Raw genomic sequence first — 17418 nt, forward strand, 5'->3', positions numbered from 1 at the left:
AACGACCAGGTTGAGATGGATATTAGATTCCCTGCAAGGTACATATACACCTCCACCATCTAGACAATGTTATATTATAATGGTGTGCCCAAGGCATAGGACGTACCTTCTAGCTGGTTATATTTCCGGCCCAGCTTATGGCATGGGCAAAGATTCTTCCTCTCTGTCAGGTCTTTAGTCAGTAACAAGCGTGTCCGCTGAAAATCACAAATGAATGCATATTGTCCCGTTCTAGTATAAAAAGCGACCGTAATTGGATATTTAATCCCACCAATCTCTGGTAAGAGCTTACCTTCAAATCGGTAATTCTTGCAGTTCCCCGTACTCCGGCAATCTATTAGTTAAATCCCGGCATAAGTTAAAAATCTTAAAGGTCCTTCCTCCAGTAATATTGACGGAGTCAGGTTTGCGCCCGCTGCCAAAATAAATGCCAATGGCTCGTGTTAGTGCGAGAAAGTTCGAAGTAATCTAATGCTATTTGCCATTTCGAAAGGTTCCTGAGACCCGTTGGATGTTCGTCTCTTACCTCCTAATATTGTCGCTTTTTATACTAGAACGGGACAATATGCATTCATTTGTGATTTTCAGCGGACACGCTTGTTACTGACTAAAGACCTGACAGAGAGGAAGAATCTTTGCCCATGCCATAAGCTGGGCCGGAAATATAACCAGCTAGAAGGTACGTCCTATGCCTTGGGCACACCATTATAATATAACATTGTCTAGATGGTGGAGGTGTATATGTACCTTGCAGGGAATCTAATATCCATCTCAACCTGGTCGTTTTAGGAACACAGGTCCACTAGCAATTTGATATCAGGTAAGCCTGAGTATGAAGTACTCAGCATTCTTATGAAGCTAACGGAGCACTTTTCTAATATACTTTCCTGATTGAATTTTAGACCCGGCACTACTAATTCACAAAATTCAACACTATAAAGATTGCCAACTACTGGGGTGAGCACAAGTCCATTTACTATACTCACTATAGCACGATATACATAAGAATAATCAGCACGAACTGTGGGGTATGATTTCTTTTCCTTTACCTGGAAAGGTTATTACTTGTATCGGTATGGGAGATGATTTTTAATCCCTCCTCCTTTTTCTCCTCAAATGCACGGATCCATACCGCACAATGATGTGCACGAGAAATGTTTTCTCCCACTTATTTGCATGTAAAAATTCATTGACTTAATGTAGACTTGCAAATCACGAGATAATGGATCTCGCAACTCCAATATATCTTTGTATTGTATCTTTTCCCAGCCCTGATGAAGTCGAGGGTTTCTGCCCTATCGACGAAACACGTGTTGGCTGGACTGAGGGAAAGTCTTTGAAATTAAAAGAACCAATCTTCTTCTTCACGTCGTGTAATTTTGTGAAATTTGAAAATATTGAATGACAAGTCTTTATGTATAAATCTTTATTGGTGTGATAGGTTATAAACTTCAAAGAAGAAAAAGTGCCAGGGCTCGAGTTTTCACCACCAGAGCTTATTTATTCAGCTGGTGTATACCTTCCTTTCATTATTTCCAGAAGGTGCGCATTTGTCATTATTTCGACATTTCAAAACATATTTACATTTTTAAACAAAGGGTGAGACATTCCTTTAGGTATAGAGACAACATTTCATACATTGAAAATGCTTGCAATATATTCAAACATGGAACAAATCAAAAAGAATTCATGAATGGTTACACTTTCGCTATTTCATGCAAAACAAACAATAAATCATGTACACCTCAGCTTATTCGAGTATTTTTAAATACATTGCCCTATGGTATTATGCGCCACTTAGAGCAGCCAAATAGCCGACGCGTTTCCAAACCCTTCTTTAAGTTAATGGGGTTCATCCTCAGGGCTGGGCTGTATACCTGTGGTGTAAAATTAAGGGACATTTAGTATCTCCTATCTCCCAAAGGTTAAAGGTTGGTGATTCGTGTGAGTATGGAAAATTCTGGCAACGTGTTTGGTGTCACAGTTTAAAGACGCGCTGGCACCTACTTGTTTTCTCTTCTTCTGCTCGGTCGCTAACTCGAAATAACCTTTAGGAGCAGTTGATCGCATGTTCCACCAATACTCTTTCTGTGTGATGCAAAATTTCGAAATTAATCCCAAATCGGAACCAGTACCCGACCTTTGCGCATGTTCGCGTTATGATCTTGCTTACTTGTATGAGACGCGGCGGAGGGCCCAGGCACTGCTAAGAGAAAACAAGTAGGTGCCAGCGCGTCTTTAAACTGTGACACCAAACACGTTGCCAGAATTTTCCATACTCACACGAATCACCAACCTTTAACCTTGTTTAGGTAATGGTGAAATATCAAGTTTACCCGATGCCCCCCATTTGAGAACAGCAGTCCACAATACCGTGAGACAAGGTAAAAATCCAACAAAGGTTTTTTTCCGGATAATTAAATAATTTAAGACATTTGGGAGATAGGAGATACTAAATGTCCCTTAATTTTACACCACAGGTATACAGCCCAGCCCTGAGGAAGAACCCCATTAACTTAAAGAAGGGTTTGGAAACGCGTCGGCTATTTGGCTGCTCTAAGTGGCGCATAATACCATAGGGCAATGTATTTAAAAATACTCGAATAAGCTGAGGTGTACATGATTTATTGTTTGTTTTGCATGAAATAGCGAAAGTGTAACCATTCATGAATTCTTTTTGATTTGTTCCATGTTTGAATATATTGCAAGCATTTTCAATGTATGAAATGTTGTCTCTATACCTAAAGGAATGTCTCACCCTTTGTTTAAAAATTTAAATATGTTTTGAAATGTCGAAATAATGACAAATGCGCACCTTCTGGAAATAATGAAAGGAAGGTATACACCAGCTGAATAAATAAGCTCTGGTGGTGAAAACTCGAGCCCTGGCACTTTTTCTTCTTTATTAATTTGCATTACGATTGTAGCAGTTCACTTTACTTGCATGGGAAAGAAGACTGTTGGGCAGGACGCTCCCTCGGTGGAGCGAGGGGAAGAAGTAACCGGCCAGTGAGGGGCGGACATACCTGCGGGGAAGACGCTCGCCGACACGCTCCTGGGGCCCTAATGCTGTAAATCTCGCCGCCACTGCACGCCATCCTGCGGCTGGAGACTACAGCTCCCAGGGAGCTTAGCGGCCACTTCCTGCATCCGGCCACAGCGCGCCCGGAGGCGCTACTTGAGCAGGACGCTCCCTCGGTGGAGCGAGGGGGAGAAGTAACCGGCCAGTGAGGGGCGGACATACCTGCGGGGAAGACGCTCGCCGACGCGCTCCTGGGGCCCTAATGCTGTAAGTCTCGCCGCCACTGCACGCCATCCTGCGGCTGGAGACTACAGCTCCCAGGGAGCTTAGCGGCCACTTCCTGCATCCGGCCACAGCGCGCCCGGAGGCGCTACTTGAGCAGGACGCTCCCTCGGTGGAGCGAGGGGGAGAAGTAACCGGCCAGTGAGGGGCGGACATACCTGCGGGGAAGACGCTCGCCGACGCGCTCCTGGGGCCCTAATGCTGTAAGTCTCGCCGCCACTGCACGCCATCCTGCGGCTGGAGACTACAGCTCCCAGGGAGCTTAGCGGCCACTTCCTGCATCAGGCCACAGCGCGCCCGGAGGTGCTACTTGAGCAGGACACTCCCTCCGCGTCGCGGGACGCGCTCGGGTGTGCGCCGGGCTAAGCCCGGGCAAAGGGCGGGCCCTCTGTGGCCCTCAGTGGACCGAATAGGACGGGACGGGCCACCCCCCTTGTAACTTCTGCTAAAGGAGGTATAGTGTACACACATTATTTTGACTCTTTTCTGTAATATCACTATCTCCACTCTGATTATGCCCTGCACGGGGGGAACAAGCTCAGCTGCGCAAATGCACCAAACGATTACCACAAGCTCTTTGCCTACTGTTCAAGTGATAGACATAAACTGTCCTTGTTACTCTCCATCTAGTACACTATCTCCTCCATTAAACTCCCCAAGAGAGCATAACCTGTCCCTGTGGGATGAACTAAACAGTCTATGCAAAACAAAGTATGTCAGTTTGGATGCACCCTCTCTTGCCAAAGGCACCGGTACTATAAATACTAAAGGCAGGACACAGGAATCCCCCCTTTTATCGAACAAAGTCAATACACAAGCCTCTGTACTTCCATGGCTATTACCCGTCAAAAGAAAGCATGATGAGGACAATGCCGAAAGGACTCAATCCAAATTCCATAAACCATCTGTAAGCCACGCATGGTCTGTTCATAATCTCCCTATCATCATGGAGACTGATGTCAAACTGGATGAATCAATATCTTATTCCCAGATCCTTCTATTGACTCAGATTGAACAGCTTGTTAAAACCATCATTTCCCCACTAACAGAAAAAATCAACGCTATAGGAGAAAGGCTCTCGGGTCTAGAGAATAAAATCACGGCTATCCTGAAACCCATTGATAATTCAGCAACATCGAACCGACCCCAGCCATCTACCACTTTTCCAACAGCTAAGCCAACTGCCATCCACAAAAGCATGCAAGTCACCCTACAATCCCCTAAAATCCCAGATTCAACTATTCCCAAAGCTCCTTTCAAATCTGTTATACCAAGGCCCTCAGAGGTCAAGACAGTACGCAAAGTACCACACATACACCTCCCGCCAGAAGCAGCGCCATATGTGTCCGTCCTCTCAGGAGTACCAGCACTTGCGATGGGAAAAGCTGAAAGACAGCAGGATCTATTGAACAAAGTTATATTCTGGATGGGAAGAAATAGACCCCTACCACCGGATAAAGACGGCGGAATCCTGAGTGTGAGAAGGGTGGGCTGGTTGGGCCCACTACCAAAAAACATTTCAGGGGACTTGGTACTGGTTAGATTCAGGAACCGGAACATCGCACCTTACTTAAGATCTTGTCCGCCCCAAGAAGGGGATGGCCCAATACATATTTGGGATCTATTTGATTTTTATCCCTGTATGCCAAATATCCCCCGGTTAGGACCAACAATAGCCTGCCACCATGCGTTGGGTGGGGAAGTCCAGGTACCCAGTGGTATTAGTTTTTCTGTTTCCAACAGATTTGATCCATTGTACAACTGTCGCAACTCTTGAGTCTACTCATCATAAAGGACAAACCCGTGTATCTTTACTCCAGATAGGGATAAAGCCCTTGAATAATATGTTACACTATTGAACTCCGAGGTTGGGGTTATGTCTTTTTTTAAATTGAAGTTATGTTTATTCTTGAATGTACACATTTATTTTTAATGATTGTCTTTTTTTTGTACGCTTTTCTGATTTTAAAAAACAAAATCGAATAAAGTATTTCAAACTTCAAACTTCATGTTCTAGTGTGCATTTCACTTTAATTGGAACATTCCAACTTTACTGATGTCATGATGTAACTTGGTGCTCTCGTGTTTCTAGTCTGTCAGTTGCTTCTTAGCCTTTGATGGGAACACCAGTTTTACTCTGTTACTTAAAATAAATAACCTCAAAAATGTCAATGGTATTCTTCCTATACGCCAAAACTAAGTCATTTACCATGTCTCTTACACACCCACCAGAACTCACCGCCATCTGAATAACACCCTTCACCATTCTGTTAGCCCTTTCAACGATACCATTTCCTTGTGGATTGTACAGAGAAGTTCTGGTGTGAACAATCCCACACACATCTAGAAATTTCACCATATCCTCTGAAACCTATTGGGTTCCTTTGTCTGTTATCAGTCTCACAGGGTAACCCTCCTCTCTCTAAACCTCAGTCAACAAGTTAATCGTTGATTTTGTCGTTATCTCTTTTGTAAATTTCACCACCAACCACTTTGAAGTTACATCAATCAAGACAAACCCAAATCTCATTTCTTGACCCAAAGAATAAAACGGACCAATAAAATCCAGGCACACAGTATGCCAAGGCAAATTTGGATTATCAATTTTTCCCAAGTTCCCCTGACACCCAACTCTCAACCTTTTCTCACTCTCAAAGCACTCTGTACACCTCTCAACCCACTCCGAGACCTGCTGGTCCATGCCCGGCCACCAGAAAAACTCCCTAATTCTTCTCTTAGTAAGGGATTGTCCCAGATGTCCCTCGTGTGCCAACTTAAACAAGATAAATTCATCCCGCCTCAAGAATTAAGATTTATCATCCTTCATCATGACATTTCCTTCATCATCAAGAATTGACAAGTCCTCCAAAATCTTCACATATGGACGTACACCCAAAGGCAAAATACTTTCCCTCCTAGGGCCTTTCACAATCAACTCTCTCACTCCTCTTAATACCTCATCACTTGCCATACATGAGTTCCACCTACTCTTATTGATAGCACCAGTGCACATATCCACCAATTCATCTATCGCTGCCACAGATCCCTCAGATTGCATTGATTCAACACCTGATTTGTCCACCACCTCCCAAGGTAAGGGAAGTCTGGATAACCCATCTGCCTGACCATTTTTCCACCCAGGAATATACTCTACCCTATACAAAAACTCCTGGAGTCTAGCGGCCAACCTAGCCAACCCTTTTCCAGCACCACCTGGTGGCAATATTTTCACCAACGGTTTATGATCTGTCAACATCCTGAACTCAAATCCCCACAAGTACATTCTGAAGTACTCGTAGCCCCAAGCGGCTGCCAACGCCTCACGTTCAATAATGGAATAATTCCTTTCTGAAGTCGTAAGTGTCCGTGACGCAAAAGCCACCTTCTTCAACCCTGAATCATGTACCTGCGCTAACACCGCACCAATACCAACGGCACTGGCATCGACCGTCAACACAGACTTAAGCTTGGTATCAAATGGGGTTAAGATTTTTGCCTCACATATCGCCTTCTTGATGTTAACGAAACACTATTCCTGCTCATTATCCCACACGAATCTACAACCCTTCCTTAGTAACATCTTAATCTTCTCTGTCTTTGCTGCAAAGTTCTCCACAAACTTAGCATAGTATTCTATGAGTCCAAGGAACGATCTCAATTGATCCTTGTCACAAGGTGCCGGTGCCTTTCTTATCGACTCCAAAAGATCCCTCTTCGGCCTCACACCCCTAGAAGAAAGAGTGTAACCCAAATATTCTACTTCTTCCACAGCAAATTTGCACTTCTCTTTCTTTAATGTTAACCCCGCTTGCGCCATCTTATTCAAAACCTCCTTCAAAATTTGGTTATGTTGCTCAACTGTCCATCCAAACAGCAAAACATCATCCTGAAAGTTAACCACATTACTTATTACTTTCAAAACCGACCCCGTCATCCTTTGAAAAACTCCTGCCGCCGATGCGAGTCCAAAGGGCATCCGGGTAAACTGATAAACTCCCTCAGTGGTAATGAACGCAGTCAACGCCTTAGAATGTTTGTGCAACCTAATCTGATGGTAAGCACTTCGTAAATCCAGTTTCGAAAAAAATCTACCACCCTTCAACGACAAAATTAATTCATTGATATTCGGCAGTGGATAATTATCCACCACAATATTCTGGTTCAGTGTGCGAAGGTCCACACAGAACTTAAATTTGCCATCCGATTTGGTCGTGATCACCACTGGCGAAACCCAACGTGAAGTCTCTATTTGTTCAATCACACCCTGCTCAAGCATGTCATCCAGCATCTTCTTCACTTCTTGTCTCGCAATAAATGGTACTTTCCTCACTTTATTCTGCATCGGAACAGCATCTTCTCTTAACACAATTTTGTGTACGTACCCTTTCAGTTCACCAATGCGTTCTGCAAATAAGTCTGGCATACTTTCAACAATCATTCCAGCAGTCATCTCATCCACAACCATCACCTGTTGTCTTGCTCTTGGATCAATGACAATATGAAGGTCGTACTGGTGACCCCATCCTAATATCGCTGGTCCCGAACTCGCAACATACACCTTCCCCTTAATAGAACGTCCCTGAAACCCAATTTCAGCCATCATGTACCCTAACAAATCGATACACTCTCCTTGATATCCACAAGGGTTGATATCCTTAGGCAACAAAACTGTTCCCTTCCAATTCTCTTTGTATAAGCATTCCGGGATTATTGTCCAAAACGAACCTGGGTCAACCATCAGCTCCACAACTCTTTTATTTATGTTGAAGCTAGCTTTAGGTCTATTTTTCCTTCCAGGTTCCATCTGTTGTGTATTCACTTCACCTAAACATAATATTTTATCCGCACCTTCAACATTCTCCACCTCACCAATCTCACGCTTCACCTCAACAATCGCCTCCTTGTCACTATTTGTCATCTTACACATCCTCGAGAAGTGCCCCTTCTTATCACACTTCCTACATTCTTTGTCAAAAGCAAAGCAGCGCTTCTAGTCTGCATTGTGATATGTACTGCCACACATGCTGCACATCCTCCCTTGATATCTCCCCTTCTCCACGCTGTTGTATCCTCCACCATATCTCTTTTCCGTTTTGTCATTGGCTTCATAACTCTTTTTATTCATTACCGCAACTTCATTTTGCGCCACACAGGACACCCCTGTTCCGCTTCCACTCTCTCTCACACTCTCATTTTTCTCCATCTCTTTCATACACGCAGTAGATTCCTCGACAACTTTAGCTATGTCTATAGCAGCTTGAAGTGTGAGGTTCTTTGCTACCCATAATTTTTCTTGCATTTTTTTGTTCTTACATTGGACGATCATTTGATCTCTAATCATCTCGCCCCTCATTTCTTCAAAATTGCACTTCAAAGAAAGTTCCCGTAATCTAGTCACAAATTGGTCCACCGACTCCTCAGCCCTCTGCGGCTGTGTGTAAAACGTATGTCTCGCCATGACGATATTCACCTCCTTCGAATATTGTTTCTTCATCCTTGCTTTTGCCTCTGTGTACACATTAGTGATCGCTCTACCATCCTGGTTCAAACCCACAGGCAAGTACTTAAAAGCATGCTGTCCTTCCTTTCCAAGAACACTTAGTAGCAAAGCTTTTTTCCTTGAAGCACTAAAGTCTTTACCATCCAAAGCCTCTATGTAATTTTTAAAGATGTCAATCCATTCATCCCACTCTATAGGTGGTTCTCCGCTTAATTGTAGAAACATGGGAGGTGCAATGACACTTGGGTTCTCCATTATCTTTCAGCTTTATATTACACACTCCCAATGCACTTCTTCCTTCTTACTTCGCAATTAAGCGTGTTTGCGGTGAAGTTCTTTCACCTCCACCCAAAAAAAATTTCTCAATATGCTTTCCCCTTACATAAAACAGCTTTTACTAACTCCACATATCGCTTCTAACTCAATCCGTTGTAATTTAGCGTTCATCAAATGTGCCCACCACTTTACACCAGCTCGTCCGGATGTTACTAGGAAACAGCTCTTGCATCCAATATGGCCGCTACGTTTCTTTACGCTGCACGTATGTGTCTCCTTTCGCGTGCATGCGTGTCACGTCTCTTGAAACGTCACCTAGCTCTCCGAGGTCATCAACAGTGGATGCACGCTACACTCACCAGACGCTCGCTCATGGAGTGGAGTTTGTGAGTACATTCAAATGATGCTAAGCTTCGATGTCTCTCGTTGAGCTAATCGTTCCGTTAAACAAGCACGTTAATTGTACTCATTAAACAGACGGTAGCCACCAACTTCCGATTTGTAAATCAAATGAAGCGCTCTTCATTTATCCTTCACAAAAGTTAATTAAAGTCAAAAAGCTTGCTCACCGCTCCGCTATACTTCTTGTCAGCTTTTCTTTTCTTGAAGACTTGAACAGCTCACGGCTCCGAAATACTTGCTGTCTGCTTTTCTTTTCTTGAACACTTGAACATCTCCTTTATATTTAAGTTTCAGCACTTTCCTTGTACACGCACTTTCCTTGTTTCTGCACTTTCTTTGGTTCTTTTCCACCAGTCGAGTTTTCTTTTGCTAAACTCACTCTGTACCTCACTTGCTTCATAAACCCATCGTCGCCATCTGATGTACTCGAAGTTACATAGTCAAGAATACCATTGAAATTGTTGAGGTTATTTATTTTAAGTAACAGAGTAAAACTGGTGTTCCCATCAAAGGCTAAGAAGCAACTGACAGACTAGAAACACGAGAGCACCAAGTTACATCATGACATCAGTAAAGTTGGAATGTTCCAATTAAAGTGAAATGCACACTAGAACAAAATAAGAGAATACAACAATCTGCTCACCTCAAATGTCTGTTTTTCTATCAAAGTCTTTAAGCAAAGGATTAGCACAGTGCTATTCATGCCGAGATAGAAAAGGACAAAGTCTTTTGCCATTTCTACAGCAAAGTCTTTTGCCATTTCTACAGCAAAGTCTTTAAGCATAGGACTAGCACAGTGCGGTCCTTGCCGAGCTGTAAAAGTACAAAAGCCATTTATCACTCCAGGCACAGTATTACAGCTTTGAATTGGTAAAATACCAACTCAAGCCAACCTGAAATGAGTAAAAGCAACCCCTGACACAGTGTTTCGCTCTAAATAGAGCTCTTCAGAGAGGTATAGCTTTGTCCAGACACAAGGTAGCACTGTGAGAGTGCTCTAACAGGAGCTGCTTTCCACCTAAACTGGAGAACTACCCAGAGTTCTTTCCTTCTTTTTTGCATAATTTATGCGTCACTCTATGCCTGAAACGGTTTTGTTTTGACTTATACTGGGTGCTCCCTTGTGTCTGGACAAAGCTATACCTCTCTGAAGAGCTCTAATTAGAAAGAAACACTGTGTCAGGGGTTGCTTTTACGCATTTCAGGTTGGCTTGAGTTGGTATTTTACCAATTCAAAGCTGTAATACTGTGCCTGGATTGATAAATGGCTTTTGTCATTTTACAGCTCGGCAAGGACAGCACTGTGCTAGTCCTATGCTTAAAGACTTTGCTGTAGAAATGGCAAAAGACTTTGTCCTGTTCTATCTAGGCATGAATAGCACTGTGCTAATCCTATGCTTAAAGACTTTGATAGAAAAACAGACATTTGAATTGAGCAGATCGAGAGTGTCGCTGGTGTTGAGAGTGCTCTAACAGGAGCTGCTTTCCACCTAAACTAGGATGACAGGTAAGTAACTTATCCATATGCATTTCGGAAAAGACGGATTCACCATCACAGTAGTGACCATGTAATCCTGGACAGTAAAACCCTTTTTTGTGCCAGATTTAAAATCCACCACATGTTAATGGAATTCAAATTTGCTTTTTTGAAAAAAATATCACCCACATTAAGTGTAATGCAGTATAATGTAATATAATGTAATTGTGCTGCCAACTAAGTGTTAACATTCAGAACACAACTGAACGCTTGTTTTCTTTCCTCTCCAGATGGTTTGAATAAAAAATTAAGGCTTTTGGGGGAGCAAGATAAAAATCTAATTTTAGAGCTGAAGGAAAAGGAGTGCAAAGAAAGAGGCTTTGAATGCGACAGAAAAATCAATGCGTGGGATCTGCTCTATTATCTCACACAGATAGAAGAGATCAAGTATTTTGTTGATCAAGAGAAGCTGCGGGACTATTTCCCTATCGAAGCAGTTAAGCATGGCTTATTTAACATTTATCAGGAGCTGCTAGGACTGGCCTTCGAACCTGTTGAGGACTTTCATGCCTGGGAGAAGAGTGTAGAACTTTACACTGTGAAAGACCAGGACACTGGCGAAATCTTGGGCCAGTTTTATTTGGACTTGTATCCAAGGTAATTCTCAGACTTCAATCACTTTGAATTGGTAAATATTAACAGCAATGAGAACATTTGTCTGACAAGAAGGAATATTGTGGATAGCAGGTAAAGCTTAGAATGAATTATGTTGGTGTCAATAATAGTGGCTTGTGCTCAGTAACCCACAATGTTTTGTGTCAGGAAATATTCTGTCAAGGTGCCCACGAATCTCTCAGAGACCACCCATGTCTAGTATGCCACAGGGCAGGCTTAGATCACATGAATAAAGTAAATCCCTCTAAAATGTAATCTTGGACATCTATCAGAGCATGTGAGATGTATAATGTGAATATTTGCCGGTATGTATTAGGTTCTATGCATACATTTAAACTGTGTAGGCGTGAAGCCGTCATTGCCTGTACCCATTTAGGTGCTTTCATGTATTCTGATCCCTGTCCTGATCTTGGAAAGGATTCTCTGCATCCACCTTCCTAATAGATTGAATCTTTAGAAGAGGCACTGGGTGATGCGAACAGATAGCCCAATCAAGTGCAGGCACCGGACTTCCCCTTGTGTTAATGACTTATGATTGTTACCCCTATAGTGATGATTTCATTTCAGCGGTCTCCCTGGTACCTCATCGAGGTGAGGCGGGAAATGCTGGTCTGCCTCTTAACAGTAAGATTTTACCTGGCAACACTTCAGATCTTCATCAAATGCAAGATTGTTAGCATCTCATAAAGGTTTATCATTGTATGACAAGCATCTTTAATCCACTTGTATAGCTCAATATTCCGTTTCAATTTAACAAATAAGAGAAGGACCCAGAGCAGGGTCTCTGAAGATAGTGGCGTCCACTGTTGCAATTTTTTGAATCCTCTATCCCTATATCCGAGACTTGTGGGACACAAGATACGGAACATCTGTACTAGTTTTCGCTGGCGTCATAAAACTGTACCTCATATCTATAACACCATGGAAACCAGCTAATAGCAATTTTTCGTGAGCAGGTCCTTCCCACTTCAATTTGTGTAATCAGCCTCACCAAATGAAAGAGGATGAATCTGTTTAGCTTACTGTTTTGGGCAACAAACAACGAATGGCTTAAAAGACATAAAGACATCTTGAAAGGACCACAATTTGTATATCTCCAATTCTCCTCATCATGGAATGAGGTCGAATGGACGGGAAGGACACAGCTCTAAGTACCCCCTGGCGGACATGACCCATATTAAGCCAACCAGATTCCTAGATATTTTCAAGTCTCTCGTTTCAAGCTTCAAGCCTAAATAAGGAAGTAGTGCCATCCACCTGTGTAACGTTGCCCTCAGAAAAAACAAAGAGATCTACTCCACTTTGTGCATCGGCTAGAGAGGTCTCCAAATTTGTTAAACATTGATGGCATTGTATGCAAATCTTCTTTTAAATACACCACTGCATCATCAGCATATAATGGCACAACATGATTATGTCTCCAATAAATATTACCATTCCAATAAGTCGGTTGCCGGTGTTTTCCCTCTGCCAATACCCTTTAGTAAAGCGGCCATTCAACTGTATCAAGTGGTGCCTCTAGTACCTCGCCCAACTCAGAAAAAAGCATCTGTGCTCCTTCCATGTAGTCTCAGATCTCTTCTACATATGGGAGAAGCAGTTATGGATATGAAGGTTGTAGATAACTACTGAACACCTTATTACTTACCACTTGTGTGTGTTCAGTCTGCAGACGATCATTATTGATCTATACTATACCATCTCACAGAGTCTCCTTCCTTAGCGCCCAGGCCAATATCCTGCCTTACCTGTCACCCTCTCCATGGAGCGTTAACAAAATACAAGGACCACCCTATATGCCCGTGAGAACCAGGGTGCTTCTGATCTACTGTAACAGATAGGACGCATTCATAGAAATACCCCTTTATGTGATTCCGACATATTAACCTTACTTAGGTTTTTTTCATGTAATATTGAGTGAAAGAACTATTTCGACAAGAGAATCCATATCCATAATGTTTACCAGAAAAGTAAATGACTCACTATATGCAAGTAGATGCAATATATATATATATATAATATATATATATATATAATATATATATATATATATATAGAGAGAGAGAGAGAGAGAGAGAGAGAGAGAGAGAGAGAGAGAGAGAGAGAGAGAGAGAGAGAGAGAGAGAGAGAGAGAGAGAGAGAGAGAGAGAGAGAGAGAGAGAGAGAGAGAGAGAGAGAGAGAGAGAGAGAGAGAGAGAGAGAGAGAGAGAGAGAGAGAGAGAGAGAGAGAGAGAGAGAGAGAGAGAGAGAGAGAGAGAGAGAGAGAGAGAGAGAGAGAGAGAGAGAAAACGAACCAGCGGCGATTGTACAATCACTCAATTTCATTTGCCATTTACTTCTTTGGTAACATTTATTTATTTTTGTTTATATTTCAAGACCTTTATTGAGGAATTACAAGTCAGGTACAGTACACTGTGCAACAGATAAACGCAAATCGACACATTGCAAGTCAAGTCAAGCATATAGAAATAAATCAGCTGTTCCTTATAAGAGACCTTGAGATGTAAAGGCATAGTACACAGACATCAAAAATAAGGGGAGCCCTTCGCACAGGGGGGCTCTAACACCACTCCTTAGTTAAAGATGAGGGACATAAGGCTGGGCCTAATATAGGAGGGGGGGAAGACAGGCACTGGGCAGCACCGGCGGCCGCCGCGGGAGAAGAGCCGCGGGGACCGTGGGAGAGGCGGCGCCGCTGGGAATGGAACGGGAATGGAGGTAAGTCACTAGAGGACCCCAGATATCAACTGGTCGGGACCTGGCGGGCATTAAGTCTGAAAACTCCGATAATAGAGTCTGACACCGGGAGGCGTTCTCCAGCCAACTGTTAACCCTGGGTGCAGGCGTACGCCCCAGCACATGGCCACCCTACGCCGGGCCAAGACCAGCGGCATCGCAATCAGGCGGCGAGAAGCATCTGGACAGATTTTTACAAAACCAAGTAGGCACAGAGTGGGGTCAGGGGACACTGTAGTACCAGTAGTAGCCGACACTGTGGCACACACGCCTTGCCAGAATTCGGAGACCCTGGGCACTACCATGCCAGATGCGCGAAATCAGCAGCAGGGGCATCGCAGTGCATACAGTTGTCATTAGGTATGAGCCCGAGCTTGTCGAGCTGAGCAGGGTTGCAATTTATCCTATGCAAGAACTTAAAGTGTATCAGACGGAGCCGGTAATTAGGTGACAGCTTCTTCGTCTGGTTGCAGCAGTAGAGCCAGTCAGCCTGTGCGATGTCAATGCTAAGATCCGCCCCGCAAGACTCAGGCGCGCGATCCGAGGAAATGGAGGTTAACGTTAGTGTGAGAGCGTAAAATCTAGTGATTAATTTATGTGGGGACGGTGATGCGTACACAAAGTCGAGGGCCGGCATGTTGGGAGGGGGCTGAGGGAATGTGGAGTGCAAAGTCCGACAGATGGAGCACAGCTGGTAGAATAGTAACGTGTCCAGCGAACCTGAAGAATCTGGGAGGAGGTAAAAGGCATCTCCTGGGCAAAGGTCCGCAACCGTCCGTAAACCCAGACGCGTTGCGTCCTTAGACATGCCGGAAGGCTGAAACGGGGGGAAATCAGGGTGGTTCACTATTGGCACAACGTTTGCAGAGTGTAAGGGGAGGTTGGAGAGCCGGCGAAGACCGGACCAGGCCCAGCGCAACGTCTCAACTGTATCCACCTCTGCCTGAGGTCGGACCGCTGGCGCAAACAGCGCCGTAGGCAGAGGCCAGGGGGAGGCTATATCCGCCTCAACAGTAACATGAGGTTGGTAGGGGTTGGGAGGAATCCTAAAGTGCAGAAAGCTGGCCTGTGCAGGGCATATATCTTAAAATCTGGCGCACCCAGACCGCCGGCAGACATGGGGAGAGTAAGGATGTCATATGCCACCCTCGGCTGGTTACCCGCCCAGACAAGTGAAATGATTAAAGAGCGCAGTGTGCGAAAAAACTGAGTGGTGAGGGGAATCGGGACATTCAGAGACAAGTAGAGGAATTTTGGCAGAACCACCATCTTTGCGATTGCGATCCGGCCAGCCATAGACAATGGGAGCCGGCTCCATGTGGTAATCTTGGATTCCAACCAATCTACAGCACAACCAAAGTTTGATCTCCACAGTTCATCCAAGTCCCTGCTCAGCCAGATGCCTTAATAATGCGTGGGGCCAGAAGCCCACACAAACGGGAAATCAGGTGTGAACGGAGCAGTGGCATCAGTCAAGGGAAACAACACCGATTGATGCTGATGGGGTCAGTGATCTGACCGTTAATGCGTAAGCGGGCCGATGGGGCAGTGTAAAGGAGCATGATCTTGCGTATAAATATTTAGCTGAAGCCCATACGGGGTAAAAGGTAAAATGGAAAGGGCCACTCAAGCGTATCAAACGTCTTTGTGGCATCCAGCAGAGCAGCCACCGCGGGAAGGTTGGGATTAATTTGGGGTAGAACTGAAAAGATTGTGCGGAGTTTATGTGAAGTTGCTCTGCCGGAAATGAAACCTGATTGGTCCGGGCGAGCAATGAGTGGCATGAGGAGAAAAAGGCGGGAGGCGATCAGTTTGGCGAAGATTTTTTGTTGATGTTTATTAAAGAGAGGGGGCGGTAGGAATCACAACGGTCAGCGGGATTGTCGGGTTTAAGGAGCAAAGTAATCAAGGCCTCACGGAGAGAGTGCGGGAAGAGGCCGTTGTCAAAAGATTCATTATATATAGCCGCCACGTGCGGCTCTAGGAGATCTGCATACATTTTGTAGAACGAGGCCAGAAGGCCATCGAGGCCCGGAGCCTTGTTCCCAGGTAGGCCGATGATTGCTGCGAGTATTTCCTCCCTAGTAAATGGTATATCTAAAAATTTGGTGAGGCTGATTACACAAATTGAAGTGGGAAGGACCTGCTCACGAAAAATTGCTATTAGCTGGTTTCCATGGTGTTATAGATATGAGGTACAGTTTTATGACGCCAGCGAAAACTAGTACAGATGTTCCGTATCTTGTGTTCCACAAGTCTCGGATACAGGGATAGAGGATTCAAAAAATTGCAACAGTGGACGCCACTATCTTCAGAGACCCTGCTCTGGGTCCTTCTCTTATTTGTTAAATTGAAACGGAACATTGAGCTATACAAGTGGATTAAAGATGCTTGTCATACAATGATAAACCTTTATGAGATGCTAACAATCTTGCATTTGATGAAGATCTGAAGTGTTGCCAGGTAAAATCTTACTGTTGAGAGGCAGACCAGCATTTCCCGCCTCACCTCGATGAGGTACCAGGGAGACCGCTGAAATGAAATCATCACTTTAGGGGTAACAATCATAGCCATTAACACAAGGGGAAGTCCGGTGCCTACACTTGATTGGGCTATCTGTTCGCATCACCCAGTGCCTCTTCTAAAGATTCAATCTATTAGGAAGGTGGATGCAGAGAATCCTTTCCAAGCAGGACGTCAGGAGAGGTCAGGCAGAAGTCAATGCGTGACCAGCAGCCACTCGCTCTGGTCATACAGGTACCGTCACGGGCATCGGGTCGGAGGTGGCGCCAGCCATCGCAGAGGGAGTTATCAAGTAGGATGGAAGTGAGGGCTGTGGTGGCGCGTGGGTGGGATGCATGGGGGCCGTACCTATTGAGCACCGCCGATAAGGTGATGTTAAAATCCCCACCCCAGACACCCGCAGCAGGGCCACAGGAGGAAATGAGGTGCCATACATGGTGGAAGAAGACCGGGTCGTCAGAGTTGGGACCATAGACCGCGGCGAGTGTAATGGGCTGGGCCAACAGTGAACCATGGAGAATTACA

General features: G+C 44.4%; 1 protein-coding gene across 2 annotated transcripts in view; it reads left to right on the plus strand.

Annotated features, from left to right (window-relative positions):
- NLN (neurolysin) overlaps positions 1-17418 on the plus strand; it is a 290543-nt gene that overhangs the window by 179623 nt on the left and 93502 nt on the right. For both annotated transcript variants that reach the window (XM_078675166.1, XM_078675165.1), the window contains exon 8: positions 11250-11616. In XM_078675166.1, coding sequence (XP_078531292.1) covers positions 11250-11616 — 367 coding nt within the window. The remainder of the gene's footprint in view (positions 1-11249; positions 11617-17418) is intronic.

Source organism: Lissotriton helveticus, chromosome 2_1 (genome assembly GCF_964261635.1).
Source record: "Lissotriton helveticus chromosome 2_1, aLisHel1.1, whole genome shotgun sequence".
In the NCBI taxonomy this organism is placed as follows: Eukaryota; Metazoa; Chordata; class Amphibia; order Caudata; family Salamandridae; genus Lissotriton; species Lissotriton helveticus.